Genomic DNA, 19,310 nt, shown 5'->3' with positions numbered 1-19,310 from the left:
CAGCTCTGGTATCTGTTTTAAATTATCCATTAAAATAAGTACAGTCCTGGAAAAAAAAAAAATAAGTACAGTCTTGGAGTTGGCAGGGTGGGATAGAAGGAGTAGAAAGGGGAGGAACCAAGGCAGCCTCTTTTTCCAGTTGCTTGAGTCTGAAGGAAGGGGGCAAGGGATGGGGTGAGTGCCTGGGTCCCACTCTTGGCTTTCTGTGGGGGCATGTAGCTTGGCACTTGGGCCTAAGACCCAGTGCTTGGTTTTGAAGGGCGAAGTTGGAACAGAAGACAGGAAAAGAGGGACCTCAAACTTCTGGTCCCTGCCCCAAAACCGAGGGCTAAAGGAACTCAGGACCCAGAAACTCCCTGCAGCCTGGCTCCCCAGGGAGCCCAGGCATTCCTTCCCCACCCCACCCTGGCACACAGAGATGCTGCTTTGAATGGGCTGCCCACATGTGGAGGGGGGCAGGGGTGACTCACTATTACTATGGGAAGGAGAGGGGGAGCCAGCGGTGGAAGGAGAGTGAGTCACCCCATGGGCACCAGCCTCAGCCCTCCCCCACCTTTCCTGGATCTGCCGGCCTGGCGCTTTCTCTCTTCCTCCTGCCCTTTGCCCACCCACCCGCACCCTTTGGCTCGGCCTTCTTCTACACAGGAAGGCCCGAGTCCGAGGGGACAAGCGTCGGGGCTGGACCGGGAGCCCGGAGCAGGCGGAATCCAGGAGGGAGAAGCCCCAGGCCCGGCGGGTGCGCAGGGCGGGGTGGAGCCCCACTCAAGCCGCCGCCCCGCGGGGCTCGCCCTTCCCCACCGCCCCCTCGCCTCCCGCTGCGGACGTGCGCGGCCCCTTTAAGAGCGGCGGCCCCTCCTCCCACTCCCTAGACCTATTAGAGCCGCTGCCCCGCGTCGGTGACTCAGAGTGTCCGCGGGAGCGCCGCAGCCACAGCCGCGCACCCAGATCCCGAGGTCCGACAGCGCCCGACCCAGACCCCTCGCCTGCCAGGAGCCCGCCGACAGCCCGCCGGCCCGCGCGCTCCCACCCCGAGCGGTCTCTGCCCTCTCCGGGACCTCTGCCCCGCGGGCAGCCCTGCCACCCTGCCGGCCATGGAGACCCCGTCCCAGCGGCGCGCCACCCGTAGCGGGGCGCAGGCCAGCTCCACCCCGCTGTCGCCCACCCGCATCACCCGGCTGCAGGAGAAGGAGGACCTGCAGGAGCTCAATGACCGCCTGGCGGTCTACATCGACCGTGTGCGCTCTCTGGAGACGGAGAACGCGGGGCTGCGCCTTCGCATCACCGAGTCGGAGGAGGTGGTCAGCCGCGAGGTGTCCGGGATCAAGGCCGCCTACGAGGCCGAGCTCGGGGATGCCCGTAAGACCCTCGACTCGGTGGCCAAGGAGCGCGCCCGCCTGCAGCTGGAGCTGAGCAAAGTGCGGGAGGAGTTCAAGGAGCTCAAAGCGCGGTGAGTGCGCCCAGGTGGTGGCGCGGGGTGGGACCGGAGAGGGTGGGCGGACAGTCGCCCTGGTCCCACAGCAGCCGGCCCATAACTCGGCCTTCCAGTCCCCTCCCTCCCCGGAACTGCCCCAGCGGGTGACTGGCAGTGCCAAGGGAAACTGTCAAGACAGGACTGAGAAGGGAGGGGTCTCTGGGAGAGGGTGGTGGATATAGGGAACGGTGGGGTCATCGGGGCCACGCAAGGACTGATGGTAGGCCCACAGTCTGTCTGGGTGGGGGCTGCCAGCCCTTTGGAGCTGAAGGCAGGGGCCTGGGCAGAGGACGGCTGGCCCTGCTAAGTTCAAGAAATCTGGACACTCAGGACACATTGAAATGGGTGAAATGGTCCTGTTAAAACTTTCTTGGCTGACTTGGCAGTGTGCCAACTTTGCCCAGACTGTCTCTGGACGCATAAGCACCCATGCTGGCGGGCGTTCAGTGGTGCTGGAGAGAGGTTACCAAGGCAGGGACGTGGAGGGGACCTCCTTGGCACAACTCTTTCCAGGATTCTAAGAGTTGGGAAGCTCTCCCTCACTACTTGCAGGTCTGGGACCTTTCCTGGGCTCTGACAGGCCCTCTAAACAGCTTGAGGAGCTCCGCTCCCCCGCAGCTCCCACAGCCCTTGGCCTTCTTGGCCCAGGAATGCAGGAGAGGGAGGGAGACCGAGGGCAGAGGCTCCCGGCTCAGGCTCAGGAAGTTGTGTTATACCCAGGTCTGGTGCACCCCCTTGGCCCTCTGCTTGGTGTCTTGGACATTGGGGGCTGCTTCTCCTGGCCTGTCTGCTTGGGGTGAACCACTTTCATTTCCTGGCCAAATCTGAATAATCTTTGCTGTGGCCCATCCACTCAGCCACTGAAGGTTTTTTGATCTTCGCCTTATGAAACTGCTGGAATAGGTGACATATTTGAAATCCAGCCGTTGGCCGCTTGAGGCCCCTCCTACCTCACCCATCCCAGCCCCACCCTACCCCACCCTACTTGACTCCACCCTCCTTTCTAAAAAGGCCTCTGGATCCTGGAAGTTCAGGCCCTCTTTTCCTGGCCCCTGAAAATTTGTTTTCCTCTTCTCTGTTACCTCTTTCTCTATGAACACCCAAGCCAGAGAGCACTAGGGTGTTTGAGATCCCTGGGACAGGAGGCCCCGTGGCTTGATGTCCCCTCATTCCCCCCCTTTCAATCTTCTTCTCCAAACTCTTGCTCTCCTGGGAGCCTCTATGTGTCCAGTGAGCTTTCTGCCCTTCACCGGCCAGGCCCCTGGCCCGGTGGGCGTGGGTACCCATCCCCTTGGGAAGAGTAGGTGGAGACAGTACACACAGACAGGCTGACTTTTTGGAGACACCATGGAAGGAGATCACTCCCGTCTTTTTGCAGTAGTGATAGGAACAACTGAGCTAGCAGGACAGACAGGAGGCAAGATGGGGGCGGGGGCAGAGAATCTATGTCAAATTAGTCTGCTCAGTGACCAAATCCCCCCACTGCTGATTCCTGTGACGAGCTTTCTCAGCAGGTCTTTCTTTGGGGAGGACATTGATCGGAAAACGGGATGAGTAGACTCTGCGATCTCTGGCTAGCCCCACCACGCCAGGTTGTCTGTCTCTGCCTCTGGCCTAGTGCAGCTGTCCAGGCCTGGGCCGCCAGGCGGGTATGTGCGCACGTGGGGCAGGGGCGGGGGTGGTGTGTGTGTGGACTGGTTATATTTAGCCATCTGCCTCTTTCTTCCCCTGTGATCCTGGCTGGGGAGGCTGGGCTTCTGGGAGAGGGGGTGGGTCTGCACACCTGGATCTCAGGCTGCTGGGAGGCAGGGTGGAGACAAAGGGGACTTCAACTGGGGTGTGGGTCCCCTTCCGTGTCTCCAGTGGGAGGCCCCAGGATGGGCTGCTGCTTTTTATGTCTGCTGTGCTCAAGGTGAAGCAGAGAAGAGGAAAATGAAGAACTTGGGAAAGGAAGAAAAGCATTGTCGTAACTCCTCGCACTAAAGCCTAGAGAGAAGGTGTCCTCTGGTTTAATGTTTAATTAGAGCTCAGAGTTCAGGGCTGGGCTTCTGGTTGGGATGCAGAACTGTCTATGAGATCCCTGTGGCAATCCCCGGCCCAGCCTGGTACCTTGACTACACCCAGGGCTTTCGGGCGCCCTCTCATTGGGCTGGGTTATAGGCTCCACGCAGAAACCCCCCCCCCCCCAGTACCCATACACACGTTCAGTCTATTCCAGAGTCTGAAGCATTTGGACCCTAAGTGTGAAAACAAGGAGCAGTAAACACCAGGAAAGCCCCACCCCCACCCCCACCCAGGGTCCAGGCTTAGAGCTAGGCCCCATCCCAAGCATGACAGCTGGATGGATGATTCAGATGCTGCCCCCTCCTTTCCACCCTAGTGGCTTTACAAGAGACAGCAGGACATAGGGTGGAGACAGCAGATGTCTTAAAGGGAGGGTTGGGGGCCTGACTGCCTGCATCTTCTCCCCCTCTCCCCACTGCATCCCGGGAGGCTTTCCTGCCTCCTTCCTTAGGACCTCCTTCCTTAGTCAACCCCCCCACAATGGGCAGTGTGCAGCAAGTGGTTCAGAGCCAAGTCTGTTACCAGGCCGCTGTATAGGGCTGAGGTCTGTGCCTTCCCGTGTGGAAGTGGTAGAGGAAAGCTGAGTCAGAAGTGGGGAGATCCTAGACCCACAAAGCAGAAGCTCCTCTTCCCCCCGGACGAACCTGGGTGCTCGATAACTTCCTGTATTGTCGGCCTTGTGCAGCCCCAGTGGGGACCGGCAGGGAAGCATAGGCCCAGGTTCATCCCAATGCTCACTGGGACAGGAACAGCAAAGGCCAGAGAGGTGCAGAGGCTGGTCCTGTGTCACACAGCAAGAACGTGACAGGTCAGGACTTGAGCACAGGCTTCTGATGTCCAGCTGCGTGCCTGTCCCACTAAGCCTTCCTTTTCCAGCTTAGAGGACAGGTTGGAGGGTCCTAAGGGTGGGGTTGGGTGGCCAAAGCTCATTCCTCAGTCTACTCTGAGACCAGTGGGACCAGTGATGCCTTGGTGGTCTGTTGTCCTGCCAGGATCTGTTGACACCCAGCTTTACCATACCCTGTACCTGGAAAGGCCCAAGACCCTGCCAGGCAGTGGATCATAAGACAGCTCTGGAAGGCTGGAGATTTGGTCTTGAGGCTGCCATGGGACTTGTAGGACGTGTCTACCTCTGAAGGAGGCTGTGTCCTTTGGCAGAGACATAAGGGGAACAGGGCTGGAGGCCTCTGAGGATACCTGGCCCCCTGTCCTCACCTGAGGGAGCCCCTGGTGTGCTCTCTGCTGCCACCCCCAACCCTGATGTCTACACCCTGATTCCAAGGTAGCTAAGGCATAGCTGAACTCAGGGACTGAGCACTACTTGAGCCAGTAATTCCTGATCAGCCTCCCAACTGCTTTTCCGTGATGAGTGCCCGAGTGCCCATGGCTGGTACTTCCCCTGGCTTCCATTCTGAGACTTACCCTTGCATAGGATATGCCCATCAGCCCCAGTCCTGCCGTCCCTGTCCCCCCTGGGATTCAGTAGTTCAGTGTTAGGGCTGAAGCCAGGGACAGCTGGGGGGACAACTGGTAGCCGATGCCTTCCCCTCCCCCAGCCTCCCTCCCTGGCAGCTCCTGCCTGGGTCCGGCTCAGGGGCCTAGCCCTGGGGTAGTTCGGCCAGCTCCCACCCCCTGGAGCCCCACTGCACTGAAAGTGACTCAGGCCAAGTCCAATATTCTTGGAAATATCTGGAGAGAGGTTTGAGGGTCTCCTAATCCTTAGGTGGTCCACCAGCAGAATGACAGATAGTACGAGTATGGGCCTTCATGTCCTCAGTTCTAGTCTTGGTCCTGCTGCCACATTGCTGTGTGACCTTGAGCAAATCACCTTCCTTCTCTGGAGTTTCCTAGCCAAGAAATAAAGGGGTTAGAGCAGAAGATCTCCAGAGATCCCCCAGGTTCCAAAATAGTACAGTGATGCCCAAAGGGAGAAAACAGTCCTCTTAAAATACCAAGCTGTATATGTTCAAATCAAATACACTTAATGTGAACATAATTAATAGCCAATGCTGTTCTCAGTAGAAATATTTCCCACAAACTGGGGTATGAAAAGCATAGACACACTCCCCTATTTCTCAAAGAAATTTTGTGAGAGCAGTTAATTATGATGACATTACCCCCTTGGTTTATGCTTTGTTTTTATTGCTGGTAAGAAAGGGCACTTCGCTGTCATATGTCTCCCTTCAGGACAGCAGCAAGGGCCGTGTTCTCCAGAAGGACACGCTAAGTGCCACGGGCCCCATGTTTGGGTGGCAGGGACACCCCGGGAAAGGCGAACAGCCAACCAGGCTTACACCCATGTTTACAGTCCAAGAGGTGTGGCTGACCTTGGGCCACCCACCCACTCCCCTTCCTGCACCCACTCTGGCCCCACCCCTCCTGAGGCCAGGCTGGGAGGAGGTCTTAGAAGGGGACAGAGTTTGGGAAGGGGGGGCAGGGAGGGGGTGCTCCCTGTCCCTCTGTGGGAAAGGAAGCCAGGATTAATTCTGGCTGGGATCCCAGGCCCCACAGAGGAGCTGAGTCATGGTAGAGGGCCGAGTGGAGAGTGGACAGGAGACCCTGCGCTGGCTTGGTCAGAGAAGGAAAGGCTTGGGGTGGCCTTTCCTTGAGAACTACTGGGGGTGCTCTTGCTGAGTGGCAGCAGGAGGGAGGAGGGCGGGACTATCATGGAGGACAAGTGGAAGGGACAGAACACGTGTGCCTTGAGGGCTGGGTCAGAAAAGCTGGAGACCTTCCTCTCAAGGGGCCCAGTTTCTTTTTTTTTTTTTTTTTTAATTTTTATTTATTTATGATAGTCACAGAGAGAGAGAGAGAGAGGCAGAGACACAGGCAGAGGGAGAAGCAGGCTCCATGCACTCCATGCACCGGGAGCCTGATGTGGGATTCGATCCCGGGTCTCCAGGATCGTGCCCTGGGCCAAAGGCAGGCGCCAAACCGCTGCGCCACCCAGGGATCCCAAGGGGCCCAGTTTCTGAGCAGTGGAGAGGATGGGGGTTTCCAAGGCCCCCCTCCTCCTGAAGCTCTGAGCTGGCACCTCTGAGGCCTGGAGGGAGCTTCCAGCTTCCTAGGCTGGAGCTGGAATGCAGTGGGACCAGAACCCCTTAGGTCCTCCCACTTCCTTTGCTGATCTTGGGGTGTGGCTCCCACCCCTTCTTGCTGTCCTGGGGTTAATAAGCATAAGCCAGCAGATGGAGGGTTAATGCATCCTGAAGAAGGGACTTCTGAGTCAGCTTCTTGTGGGGATCCCCTGAATGCCCCTCCCTTTGGCGGGTGGCCTCCCCCTCCCCCTCCTTCTAGGACATCCTATCTCTTCCTAAGCTACCCCCCCCCCCCCCCCCCCCCCGCCCCGCTCCAGGCCCCTACTTCTTTTGGTCCATCCCCAGGCCTCAGCCCTGCACTGTCTTGACATCTCAGGCGTGGCTTCTAGAGAGCTAGGCCAAGAAGAAGGAAAGTGGAGTTGGCAGGGACCTTGAGAGAGCAGTTGGTTAGGAAGCCGGCTGCCTGTTGTCCAGGACCCCAGGGCCCAGCCCCTGGCTATGGCTCCTCCTGCGTTGTTGTCTGTACAATGCCACGTTGATACACCAAGCAGCTGTGACTCAAATCTGGCCCCCTGCCAGACACAGCGCCTCTGCCAGGGTTGCGTCTGAACATGTCCACAGGCTTCCCGGCTCTCTTCTCGGCACCAGCTCCTCCACCCCAACCCTCCCTCTGCCTTTGTCTCTGAGGAGGACAGCTGGCTCTGGATGGGGATCTGAGGGCCCGAACCCCAGGCCTGTGTGCTGGTGGCATGCCCCAGCAAGGCAGGTGGAAGCAGAGCCTCCACTGTGCTGGGTGCGGGTGAGGGTGTCTGTCCTGAGGGGCCTTCCTGGCGCTCCAGCTGGAAGGTGCTCAGAACCTCAGGGGGCAGGGCTTGGAGAAGGCTCCAGGGCTTCACAGTGCAGGCAAGAACACGCATTCCCCTCGGCTCTTCTCTTGAAGGTCTCTTTGCAGTGAGGGACCGGTCCTCAAGCGCCACATGTCCCTCTCTTCCTACATTCTGCCCTTACCAGAAAGTGGTGGCAGTCCCACAGACCAGCCAAGAAACCAAGTAGTAGTTCCTTCTTGGAGTGGAGAACATCCAAGCCCATGGCTGCGCACGCGGTTGTGGGAGTGTTTGGGTGGTGTCACTCCTAGAACGGGGAAGCAGAGGTGGACATGTCTCCCAGGCTTGCTTTCTGGGTGCTGGGGTGCCACCCTCTGTGCGCCCACCCTCAGCACCCACCACTCCCACCAGCCCTCTTCCTCCCTGCCCAGTGTGCACCATGCCATTTCGGTGCTCTGTTCCTTTCTCCTGTGAGTGTCCTCAGGTGATCCGTGGGGCAAGCCTTCCCTGGTCCAGGCCTTGGTTTCCCCGGCTGTGAAAGTGCAGGGGTGGCCCAGGAAGAGGCCCAACCAGAAGCCTGGAGCCAGGGAACTCCTAGCCTGCCGGCATTCCAGGCACAGACAGGAAAAGCCCCAGACCTGAGTGGACAGTGCATAAGCCACCAGGTGAAAACTACAGGAGAGCATGCTTGGGAGGTGGGGACAGGTCCCCAGGGCAGGTCTGGGGTGGGGCAACCCAGGGGAGTGGACTTGGATGGAGGGTGGGGGAGGATAGACTGCAGGGGAAGAGCTGCCCCAACAAAGGGAGGGGTGGCTACAGGAGCGTCCCTCACTGGCAGAAAGTCAGCTTTGCCCAGGGTCTGGAGTCAGGGGCTAGAGTTGGGAAGGAGAGGGAAGAGCTGTGGCCAAGCTGGAGGGCAGGGACTCCGTGGGGCCCACGCAGCCTGCCCTGCCCTTCCCTGCCACAGGGGGGCGCCCTTCCCTGTGGAGCTCAAAGACCCTGATCTCCCCTCCCCTCCTTCCCCTCCTGTCCTGAGGTGGCCCAGCCATGGGGAACTCTGTGTGCCGGTGAGGCTGAGGGGCTGAGACGGGGCAGGAGGGACTGGGAGGGAGCCCCTGCGGGGCTGGGCCTGCTCCCCCAGGCCCCTGTGGCCCTCTTCTCCTCCCCCTGCTTCTTGTGAGGATGGCCAAAGGTCTGTCCCCCGGGTGTCTCCCTCAGCCTGTGGAGGAGGAAATGAGGGCGCAAGTTGCCCCTAGCAACAGGCCCCAAACAGGCCTGGGCAGCCTGGCTTCCATATCTGGCGTCCAGGCTGGGCTGAGGAGGGTGACTCAGAGGGCGGGCCAGCACCTGGCTTGATGCCCACCCAGCCCCTCTGCTGCCCCCGAGGCCCGGCCTGCAGTGGCCCTGGAGCCAGCCTTCCCTGTCCCACGGCATCCGTGCGGCAGACCCCCAGCTCCCTGCACCCTGCCCTCCCCTCCCCTCTCTGTCCCCCCTCAATGGGATCTGCCAGCCGTGGGAAGCGTCAGAAACAGGATGCCCAGCCCTGCTTCCCTCATGAGGCCACTGGGATGCAGCCACTCCCGTGCTTGAGGAACCTGGACATGAGGGCTTGGGCAGGACGTGGGCAAAATGGGGGTCTCCCCTGTGAGTGCTAGAGGATTTCCCAACCCCTACCCGGGTATTGTCTGCCTGAGGATGAGTCATCTGCAGCCCTGTTCCCGCCCTTCTCAGCTCCCGCAGGCCCCAGTCCTGGGGCCTGAGGTGATGACCGCCTGGCCAGGGTTGGCTTGGGGTCCCTGCTGGGTCTGAAGACCCCACATGGGGGCCTAGTCCTAGGCCGACAAGCCAAGGGCAGAGGAAGGAGGGGCACTGGGCTCTGCACTATACCACCCCCCAGCCATCTTGGGGTGTGCGTGTGGCTCCCTGTGGCCACAACTCCTGAGGGCTGAGTCATGAGCCTGTGGGTGATAGTGGCTTCTTCCCCACAGATGGGAGCTCCTCAGCCTCAGTGAGAAAACCACCAGGGCCCTCCCCAGCTCCTCTGTGCTGGCGGTTTCCCTGCTGTGGCCTCCTGGAGGGAAAGGCACGGAGCCCCCATGTTGCTTTGGAGGCTGGGCCAAGGGGCAGGGCCCTTCTGGCCACTCTGCTACCGGTTTGCTACCGGCCCCTGGACGTGACTCTCTGTGCCTCAGTGTCCCTGGTCACATGGTGCTGGCGCCTATTAGGCCACTACACAGACCAAGTGAGTGAGCACTAACATTCAGAGCAGGGCCCTCTGCATAATTGTGCCATGGGACTGTTGCCATTGAGTGGTTATGGTCACTGTCCTTCTCAACACCACCCCCTCAGGGAGGCTGACAGACCGGGTGCTGACAGGGCAGGGGCGCCATGGCAGGGAGGCCTTCTGCTTCCCCAGCCTGAGGAGGGCAATGCAGGGGAGGGTGGGGTCCCTGGGCCACCACTGCCTCATACTGGCCCTTACTTCCAACCCAGGCCCCTCAGTATCCTGAGTAAGGGAGGAGCTGAGCTGCCCCCCTGTGAGCTCCTTCCAGCTTGCGGGCAGGGGCAGCAGGAAGGGCATAGGCCTCCAGGGTGGAGAGGCCTCTGCGGAGCAGGCCTGACGCCCTGGAGCCGGCCCAAGGAGCCGGTGTCTGCTGTGTGGCTTCACTTTACTGGCGGTTTCTTCTTCATTCCTCCCCTTGCAGCTGGCTCAGCTTCGGAAAAGTTTTGAAGTCATGGAAAGTTGGGGCTGTGCTCCCAGTCAGGGGCTGGGCCGGATGGCAGCCAAAACCTGAGCTGGGTTTTGACTTTATTTTTAGCTTTTCTGGCTGAGACGGAGGAGGGGAGACATCCTCCAGTTCTGGAAGGGCCTCTTTTTTTCGAGGGAGACAGACACTGTTGCGTCAAAGGGCTTGTTCTGAGGTGTGGCCAGTGGCTTGGTGGGGGAGCCCCCTCCATGTCTCCAAGGGGCCTTCCCCTACCCAGCTGGGTATCTTCATGTCTCCCTTGTGGTGGAGCCCGCTGGAGACCTGGTGACTCCCGTTTGGAAAGTCCTGAGCTGTGGCAAGAGTTTATTTGGCTATTTGGCTAAAGCTCTCCCCGGTTTGAGGAATAGGGAGGCTTGAGGCTGTAGTCTAGATGGACCTGGAGGCTCAGAGTAGGGCTGAGCATTCTCTCAAGTTCTGAGAAGGCCTGGAGGGGGCAGCTGGAACCCCTGTGCTTGGCCTCGGTCAGGGGACCCAGACTGAGTCTGAGAAATGGAAGGGTCGGTACCATACCTGCCTGTCCTCATCACTGAGTTTTAACCACAGAGCCCCCAGTGTGTACAAGGGGCCAGGAGAGCCTCAACCTGAGATGCTAGAGGGATGCATGGACCCCAAGGGCTGGGAGACTGGTTGTCCCGTCCCTGCAGGGAGGGAGGCCTGGTTGAATGGAAGGTAGGCGGAGTCAGGGAAGAGAAGGTTAAGGTCCAGTGTGGGTAGGGGCAAGAGACAAAGGTGGCCCTGTCTCTTTGGGAAGGAATGGGAGGAGAGAGAGGGAAAAGCATTCATCTCCTGGGATTGCGCTTTGCCCTTGGCCCCAGGCACGTTCCTGAGCACTGAGTCATGGGAAGGGTGGAGAAGCAGGAAGGGGGTTTGGGGGATCTTGGGGGAGGTGGGAGGCCAGCCCCAGAGTCAGGCAGATGCAAACAAACCAAGAGCAAGGGTGCCCTCTCCTGGCACTTTGAGGGATGGGCAAGCCAGGCCCCCACAGTGGGGGGTGGAGAGGGCAGAGGAACTCCTGGGACCGAATTGCAGTCTTTCCCTGGGAGTCCTGACCCTCCTTGGAGACACAGACTCCTCTTCAACTCACTCTCTCCTTGCTTCCTTAGCAATACCAAGAAGGAGGGCGACCTGATGGCCGCCCAGGCCCGGCTCAAGGACCTGGAGGCTCTGCTCAACTCCAAGGAGGCCGCCCTGAGCACTGCGCTCAGCGAGAAGCGCACGCTGGAGGGCGAACTCCATGACCTGCGGGGCCAGGTGACCAAGGTGAGGCCTCCCACCAGACCAGTGCAGGCCGCCCTAGTCACCCTTGCAGTCCATTTGGTCTCCTGGTACCTGTCTGTCCTGCCCCATGGACATGGCATCAGAGCCATTCCCCTGCGTGGACACCAGTTCCCCCACCTGCCCTTATCGCATCCCCTCTCTACTCTGATGCATCTGGCATAGTGGATTTAAAATAGTCCACAGCCAGGCACCCAGCCTGTTCAGTCGGTAGAGTTTGGGGTCGTGAATTGGAGCCCCATGATGGGCGTAGAGGTTCCGTTAATAAATTTAATAGTCCACAGCCCCTTCCATTGAACTTTACAAGGAAGTGTGCCTGGCCCCAGATCCCTCCTGGTTTGGCCGTCCCATAGGAGAGCTGTGGTCCCTCTGGAAGATAGAGCCTGAAGTTGGGAGTGGATGGTTAATCACATACGGGACACATGTTCTTAATGCTTGGCTGGGATACAGTTGTCTCTGCCTTCAAGGTACTTTGCTGTCCGTCCTGTCCTTTTGTCTCATGATCCAGGCTCGGGACAGACTCCAAGTGGGGCTGCTCCCACTTCTGCAGCCTCATATGCTCCAAGCAGAGTCAGTTGCTAACTCCTATCATGGGCTCTGTCTCTCTCGAGCCCTGACCCCATAGGGCATGGGACAGACCAGAGATCCCAGCAGGTTGGTGACAAAACCAGGTCTTCCCAGCTGTGCTGGCCAGCCAGGGCTTTCTGAGACCAAAGGCGAGGAAAGGTGCTCTGCTGCTCAAACTTCAGAGACCTTTCTGTGGCAGACCAGGGGATCTCTGTTAATAGTCCAGTGGAGGGATACCAGGGTGGCTCAACAGTTGGGCACCTGCCTTCAGCTCAGGTCATGATCCTGGGATCCAGGATCAAGTCCCACATCAGGCTCCCTGTTAGGAGCCTGCTTCTCCCTATGCCTGTGTCTCTGCCTCTCTCTCTCTCAGTCTGTGTCTCTCATGAATAAATAAATAAATCTTTAAAAAAAAAAGTCTAGGGATCCCTGGGTGGCGCAGCGGTTTGGCGCCTGCCTTTGGCCCAGGGTGCGATCCTGGAGACCCAGTATCGAATCCCACATCGGGCTCCCAGTGCATGGAGCCTGCTTCTCCCTCTGCCTGTGTCTCTGCCTCTCTCTCTCTGTGACTATCATAAATAAATAAATAAAAATTAAAAAAAAAAAAAGTCTAGCTGGGCCTTCCCATGCTGGCCCCTCCCATCTCACCACCCCTGGGCCCTGCTGGCTCTGGCAGTGCTGATCCTTCTGAGGACCCCGCAGGGCACAGGATACCTTCACACCTCTGGGCCTTGACACAGGCTCTTCTCCCCACATCCCTAGGTACACTTTGGTTTCTCGCCTCATGTTCCTCTACTTGGAACACACCTCCTTCAGAGCACCTCCCTGTGTTGTGCCAGAGAGGGATGGTGCCACCTTTCTTTTCTGAACCCAGTACCTGCCCAGAGTGGTTTCCATGAGTGAGGAGTCTCCGTGACCTCAGTGACAGCTGAGGCTCCTGTTCCCCGGACCTGTTTGTTTGTTTGTTTGTTTCTTTCTTTCTTTTTTTTTTTTTTTAATTTTAAAAGATTGTATTTATTTACTCATGAGACACACAGAGATAGAGAGAGAGAGAGAGAGAAAGAGGCAGAGACACAAGGCAGAGGGAGAAGCAGGCTCCAGGCAGGGAGCGGAACATGGGACTCCATCCCGGGTCTCCAGGATCGATCACACCCTGGGCCAAAGATGGCGCTAAACCACTGAGCCACCCGGGCTGCCCTTTTTTTTTTTTTTTTTTTTTTTTTTAAGATTTTATTTATTCATTCATGAGAGACAGAGAGAGAAAGAGAGAAGCAGAGGGAGAAGCAGGCTCTATGCAAGGATCCCGATGTGGGACTCGATCCCGGGACTCCAGGATCACGCCCTGGGCTGAAGGCAGGCACCAAACTACTCAGCCACCCAGGGATCCCCATCCAGACCTGTTTCTATGTGCATAAAGGGTTGTGCTAGAAACAGCTGCTCTCAGCTTCCTCAAAGCTCTGGTGTTCCATGGCCCTGCTCCTTGACCTCTGCCCCATTCCTCTCAGCTCGAGGCAGCCCTGGGTGAAGCAAAGAAGCAACTCCAGGATGAGATGCTGCGGCGGGTGGATGCTGAGAACAGGCTGCAGACCCTGAAGGAGGAGCTGGACTTCCAGAAGAACATCTACAGTGAGGTAGGGACTGTGCTCTTGAGGCCAGAGGTGTGGGGCTGGGTCTCAGCCAGGTGCAGGGCTCGCCCGCCCCGCTGCCCTGCACTAGTGGATGGGGCAGGGGGACATGTCCAGTCCCCATGTTAAGGGGGGTGATCCACTCAGCCGTAGGATGGGGCAGGGGGCTTGGCCACCCAGACCTCATCCTCCAAGGACTAGTCCTGACCTTGGCTCTGTCTCCACCCACCCCAGGAGCTGCGTGAGACCAAGCGCCGCCACGAGACCCGGCTGGTGGAGATTGACAATGGTAAGCAGCGTGAGTTTGAAAGCCGGCTGGCGGACGCCCTGCAGGAGCTGCGGGCCCAGCATGAGGACCAGGTGGAGCAATATAAGAAGGAACTGGAGAAGACCTACTCTGCCAAGGTGCTTGGTGCCTCCCCTTGCCCCGGCCCCCAGCAGCCCTGGCCCTGCCCACCCTGGGCGAGGGGTCCCCTCTCAGGCCCCAGCAGCCTTATCCCTGTGTTCTCCCCCAAAGCTGGATAACGCCAGGCAGTCAGCTGAGAGGAACAGCAACCTGGTGGGGGCCGCGCATGAGGAGCTCCAACAGTCCCGCATCCGCATCGACAGCCTCTCGGCCCAACTCAGCCAGCTGCAAAAGCAGGTGTGCCCCTCCCCACCCCTTCCCTCCTGAGCTAAGGGTGAGGCTGGATGTAGTGCAAGTCCCCAGGAGGGAGAGGAGGGGGCAGGTGAGAGACCAACCATGTCCCAGGACCTTGGACTGGGGGAGGAGCCTAGGATTCAGTCAGGTAACCTGGCCGTTGTGCCAGGACCACTTCCTGTTTGACCTGCATGACCTGTATTCCTCAGAACCTTGCTCTTCCCAGTTGAGAATGGAGGCCTTTCTTACCTTCTGCGTGGCTTGGTGAGTGCTTTTAAAGCACCTGTTCTGACCAGCTGTGCATTTGTGACCAGAGGAAGCAGGTTCCAGCCTCAGTATCAGAGATTTCAGTTAGATTCAGGGAAAGGCTTCCTGGCTGCCAGCCACACCATGAGAGAGCCCCTGGCAGGCTCTGGCTTGGGCAAAAGAGCCTGGGGAGAGTGGTGAGAGGGGCCCACCTTTGGCCCCTCCTCCTGGTCCCTGGGAGCTCACTGAGCCTGGCTCCCTCACCCAGCTGGCAGCCAAGGAGGCAAAGCTGCGGGACCTGGAGGACTCACTAGCCCGTGAGCGTGACACCAGCCGGCGGCTGCTGGCCGATAAGGAAAGGGAGATGGCGGAGATGCGGGCGAGGATGCAGCAGCAGCTGGACGAGTACCAGGAGCTGCTGGACATCAAGTTGGCCCTGGATATGGAGATCCATGCCTACCGCAAGCTCCTGGAGGGCGAGGAGGAAAGGTGGGTCGGGGAGGAGCTGGGGGGGGGTGGTGCCAGCCAGCGCCGCCCATGGCCCATGGCCCATGGCCCACCTTGACAAGGCCCCTCTGTGTCCCCCTTGCCAGGCTGCGACTATCCCCCAGCCCCACCTCGCAGCGCAGCCGTGGCCGCGCCTCCTCCCACTCATCACAGACGCAGGGCACGGGCAGCATCACCAAGAAGCGCAAACTGGAGTCTTCCGAGAGTCGCAGCAGCAGCTTCTCCCAGCACGCTCGTACCAGCGGGCGCGTGGCTGTGGAGGAGGTGGATGAGGAGGGCAAGTTTGTGCGGCTGCGGAACAAGTCCAGTGAGGTAGGCGCCCCAGGTCTGGGAGGGAGAAAACCCGAAGGGAAAGGATGGCGTTTGGACAGAGGGTGTCCCTCCCAGTGGCAGACCAGGGCCAGTGTGTCCCTCCACACTCAGGGGTGACTCCACATCTCCCCCCTGGCACTGAGACCGAGCGAGCTGTCCAACCCCTCTGAGTGTCCATGTCCTCACCTGTGGGATGGATGTAAACAACAGTCCCTCGGTCCTTGGGTTGTGGGATATTGAGAGTGTTGAGTGTGCCCAGTAGCGCCTGAGTGTCCATAGACTGCGGTGTTATCCTTGATGGGCCTAGCCCATGAGCGAGATTGGCCTGGGAGACTGAACAAGCCTCCCCCACTGTCCCCTCCCTTCCTTGCTGGCAGGACCAGTCCATGGGCAATTGGCAGATCAAGCGCCAGAATGGAGATGACCCCTTGCTGACCTATCGCTTCCCACCAAAGTTCACCCTGAAGGCTGGGCAGGTGGTGACGGTGAGTGGCAGGAGTCCTCACATGGTACCCTGGGGTGGCCAGAGGTGAGGAGAAGGGATGGGTCCAAGCATGGGCATGCTGAACTGAGCAGCCTTCTCTAAACTGCCTCCCTAGATCTGGGCTGCAGGAGCTGGGGCCACCCATAGTCCCCCTACTGACTTGGTATGGAAGGCGCAGAACACTTGGGGCTGCGGAAACAGCCTGCGCACGGCTCTCATCAACTCCACTGGGGAAGTGAGTATGCTGCAGGCTGGCCTCTGTCTGGACAGGGCTCCCCCTGTGGCCAAACTGGGAGCCAGCAGCACCGAACCCCAGGGAGCCGGTTCCAGGCCACTGTGTCCTGACTCCCTCTGCTGCAACCCCAGGCCCCAAGTGCTCCCCTCACTGGTCATCAAACCCAAAGATGCCTCCCCAATGGGGCATGAGGGGTGGAAGGTAGATAGCAGGGATTGGATCCTTAAAGGCAGGACCACACTCCTACCCGGGAGTCTGACGATGTCCCTCCTTTGCCCCAGTGCTACAGACGGCAGACCACAGGTGGTCAGTGTGAGTGGTGGTACTGTATACCCCTCCCCCAGCTTTCATCCCCTAACCCCTGGGTCTGGGCCCATGTCCCTGGCAGGAGGTGGCCATGCGCAAGCTGGTGCGCTCCGTGACCGTGGTCGAGGACGATGAGGATGAGGATGGAGATGACCTGCTCCATCACCACCATGTGAGTGGCAGCCGCCGCTGAGGCCGAGCCCACACTGGGGCACCCAGCCAGGCCTCCCCTTGCCAAAAATCTTTTCATTAAAGAATGTTTTGGAACTTCATGCGCTGCCCTGGCTTTTCTTCTGTCCTCCCTGTATCTTGAACAGGGAGCCCAGGTGTCTGGGTGCCCTAGGCTGGTAAGGATGGGAGTGGGAACTTCCTGATGCCATGGAGCACTCTCTTTGGAGCAGTGGACAGGGTCTGGATTTGTCTCTTGGAGAGGGGACGGGAGGACAGATGTGGGGCGCCCAGCCCTGCCTCTCCCCCCCATTCCTGTCAGACGCATTTCCTTTCTCATCTCTTCCCCATTTCTGTTGCATGTGCTGTTCTCATTTCTCCTGTCTGTTCCTGCAAGAATGTACCCTTCCCACCTCCCGCGCCCCACTTATTTTGCATGCTTGCTGCTCTACCAGCTTGCTCACTCTCCTCTCCCTCTTCAGCTTTGAGGGTCTGGGACAGAGCCCAGCCACAGCTCCAGTCCCCTTTCCCCAAGTCTTCCTGACCCTCTGCCCTCCCAGGTCATCCCCTCCTCCCGGGGCTGGGGCCCTCCATCTGGGGCCTGGAGCACAGAACCCCGCCGTCCTGCCTGGTGGCGGTGCGAGCAGGAGTACAGAGCCGGGGCTGGGCCATCCCGCCTGAGCCTTGTCTTCCTTCTCAGGGCTCCCACTGCAGCAGCTCGGGGGACCCCGCCGAGTACAACCTGCGCTCGCGCACCGTGCTGTGCGGGACTTGCGGGCAGCCTGCAGACAAGGCTTCCGCCAGCAGCTCGGGAGCCCAGGTGGGCGGATCCATCTCCTCTGGCTCTTCCGCCTCCAGTGTCACAGTCACCCGCAGCTACCGCAGTGTGGGGGGCAGTGGGGGTGGCAGCTTCGGGGACAGCCTGGTCACCCGCTCCTACCTCCTGGGCAGCTCCAGCCCCCGAACCCAGGTGAGTTGTCCCTGTGCCTCTGCACCTGCAAGCAGAGGACCCTGGTCCTTGAGGGTTAGGATGAGGGAGCCCTGTGGGGGGGGGAGGCCTTCTCTCCCGCAACCCGGGGGAGTGGGAGCCTCCTCCCCTCAGCCCAAGGTCCTAGGCAGTCGCTTCTGCATCCTGCCCCTCCTGTCTGAGCCCCAGACTAGAGGGCAGGGGCGGGGCTGGGGGGCTGGGGAGGGCCAGGGGCCTAGCCCTGCTGTTCACATCTCTCCTCCCCTACTCCTATCTCTCTCTCAGAGCCCCCAGAACTGCAGCATCATGTGATCTGGGACCTGCCAGGCCGGGTGAGGGTGGAGGCTGCCTGCCTCCTTTCTGCCTCACGCCCACCCTGCCCACACCGGCCCAGCACCTCATGGGAGGGGCTTGAAGCCAAAGAAAATACCCCTTTGGTTTTTTTCTTCCATGTTTTGTTTTTTTTCTAAGAGAAGTTATTTTCTACAGTGGTTTTATACTGAAGGAAAAACACAAGCAAAAAAAAAAAAAAAGCATCTATGTCAATCTCCCCTGCTTTTGGGAAACTCCACATCTGCCTTAAAACCAAAGAAAGCTTCCTCCAGAAGCCAAGGGAAAGGGATGCTCCTACAGAACCTAGTTTCTGCTTCTCTGCTGCTCCCGTCTGCCACCCCCACCCTGGGGACCCAGTGAACATGGTGCCTGAGAGGCAGCTCTGGAGTCCTCCCAGCCAGCCTCTGAGGGGGGCGTTGGGCCAGCCCCCACCCCCACCCCCCCGCCCCCGTTCTACTACACCTGGCTGAGGCTCCTCTGCCTGCCCCACCCCCACCCCACCCCTGCCCTCAGCCCCGGGGTGACTAGTCCTGCCAGGTACCAGCTATGCTTGCTTTTTCTGTATCTTATTTAGACAAGAGATGGGAATGAGGTGGGAGAGGGGGGAAGAGAGGTTCTTTCAGGCTGCCTCACCTGGAAGCTGGAAGCCTGGGCTCTGCTCAGTCACTGGAGGTCAAGGTCAAGTGGGTGTAGGGTAGAATGGAGAGGGAGGGTAGTAGACAGGGTGGGAGCCGGCTGTGGAAGAGGAAGGTGAGAAGAGGTAGAGGGTGTGTGTCCGTGGTTTTGGCAAACACTAAAGTCCCTGGCCTCCCCATTTCCCATCTGCATTCCCTTTCTCCCCCCAGATCAATACACTAGTTATTTCTATCCCTGGCTGCCTTGGTATCTGTCTTTGTCAGTGGGCGTCACCGTGTGCCCTGAGGGCCAGACACATACACATACAACCCTCACATGCTCACCCTCGTCTTCGTGCACACTGCCGCCCGGCCTCGCCCTTGCTCTGGGGGAGGTTAGCTGAAGCCCCCCACTGCCCGTGCACTTCAGACACATATCCAGGTTTTCTGGTGGCTGATGCAGAGCAACTTGGGCATAAGCAGTGCCTGGTCCTGTGGAAGGCCCTTGGAGAGGTCGATTTCTTCAACCTGCCAGCACCCACCTGAGCCCTGACCACCTTCTCTCCATGGGGCCCTGGGGTCAGCTCTAACTCTGAGGCATAAGACAGGGATGGGAATGCGGCCTGAGGGCAGTGTTGTGTCAGGACCCCGGCAAGTGAGCAGGAAGGACAGTGGAGGGGCTGGCCAGGATAGAAGGAAAGCAGCAGGACTTACCTGCAAGTGAGCAGTTGGTGTCCCTTGCTCGGGGGAAGGGAAACAAACGTGTGGTGACAGAGCAGGAGCCTGGTGGGGGGGGGGGGGTTGAGGGGGTCGTCAGAGGGGTTCCTGAGCTCTGGCAAGCAGTCTGGCTCTGGCCCTTCGTGGAT

At 59.3% G+C, this 19,310-nt stretch overlaps 1 protein-coding gene across 1 annotated transcript; it reads left to right on the top strand.

The window, feature by feature from the left end:
• Positions 1-879: 879 nt before the first annotated feature.
• Positions 880-18,269, top strand: LMNA (lamin A/C). The gene is given in 12 exon segments (NM_001287151.1): positions 880-1,447; positions 11,269-11,425; positions 13,513-13,638; positions 13,867-14,037; positions 14,150-14,275; positions 14,787-15,007; positions 15,112-15,337; positions 15,715-15,822; positions 15,937-16,056; positions 16,445-16,534; positions 17,231-17,500; positions 17,783-18,269. Coding segments are annotated over 12 exon segments (1,998 nt in total). The 5' UTR covers positions 880-1,091; the 3' UTR covers positions 17,810-18,269.
• The last annotated feature ends 1,041 nt before the right edge of the window (positions 18,270-19,310 follow it).

This window comes from Canis lupus, chromosome 7, assembly GCF_011100685.1.
Source record: "Canis lupus familiaris isolate Mischka breed German Shepherd chromosome 7, alternate assembly UU_Cfam_GSD_1.0, whole genome shotgun sequence".
NCBI lineage: Eukaryota > Metazoa > Chordata > Mammalia > Carnivora > Canidae > Canis > Canis lupus.
This window is presented reverse-complemented; position numbering and strand designations above follow the sequence as displayed.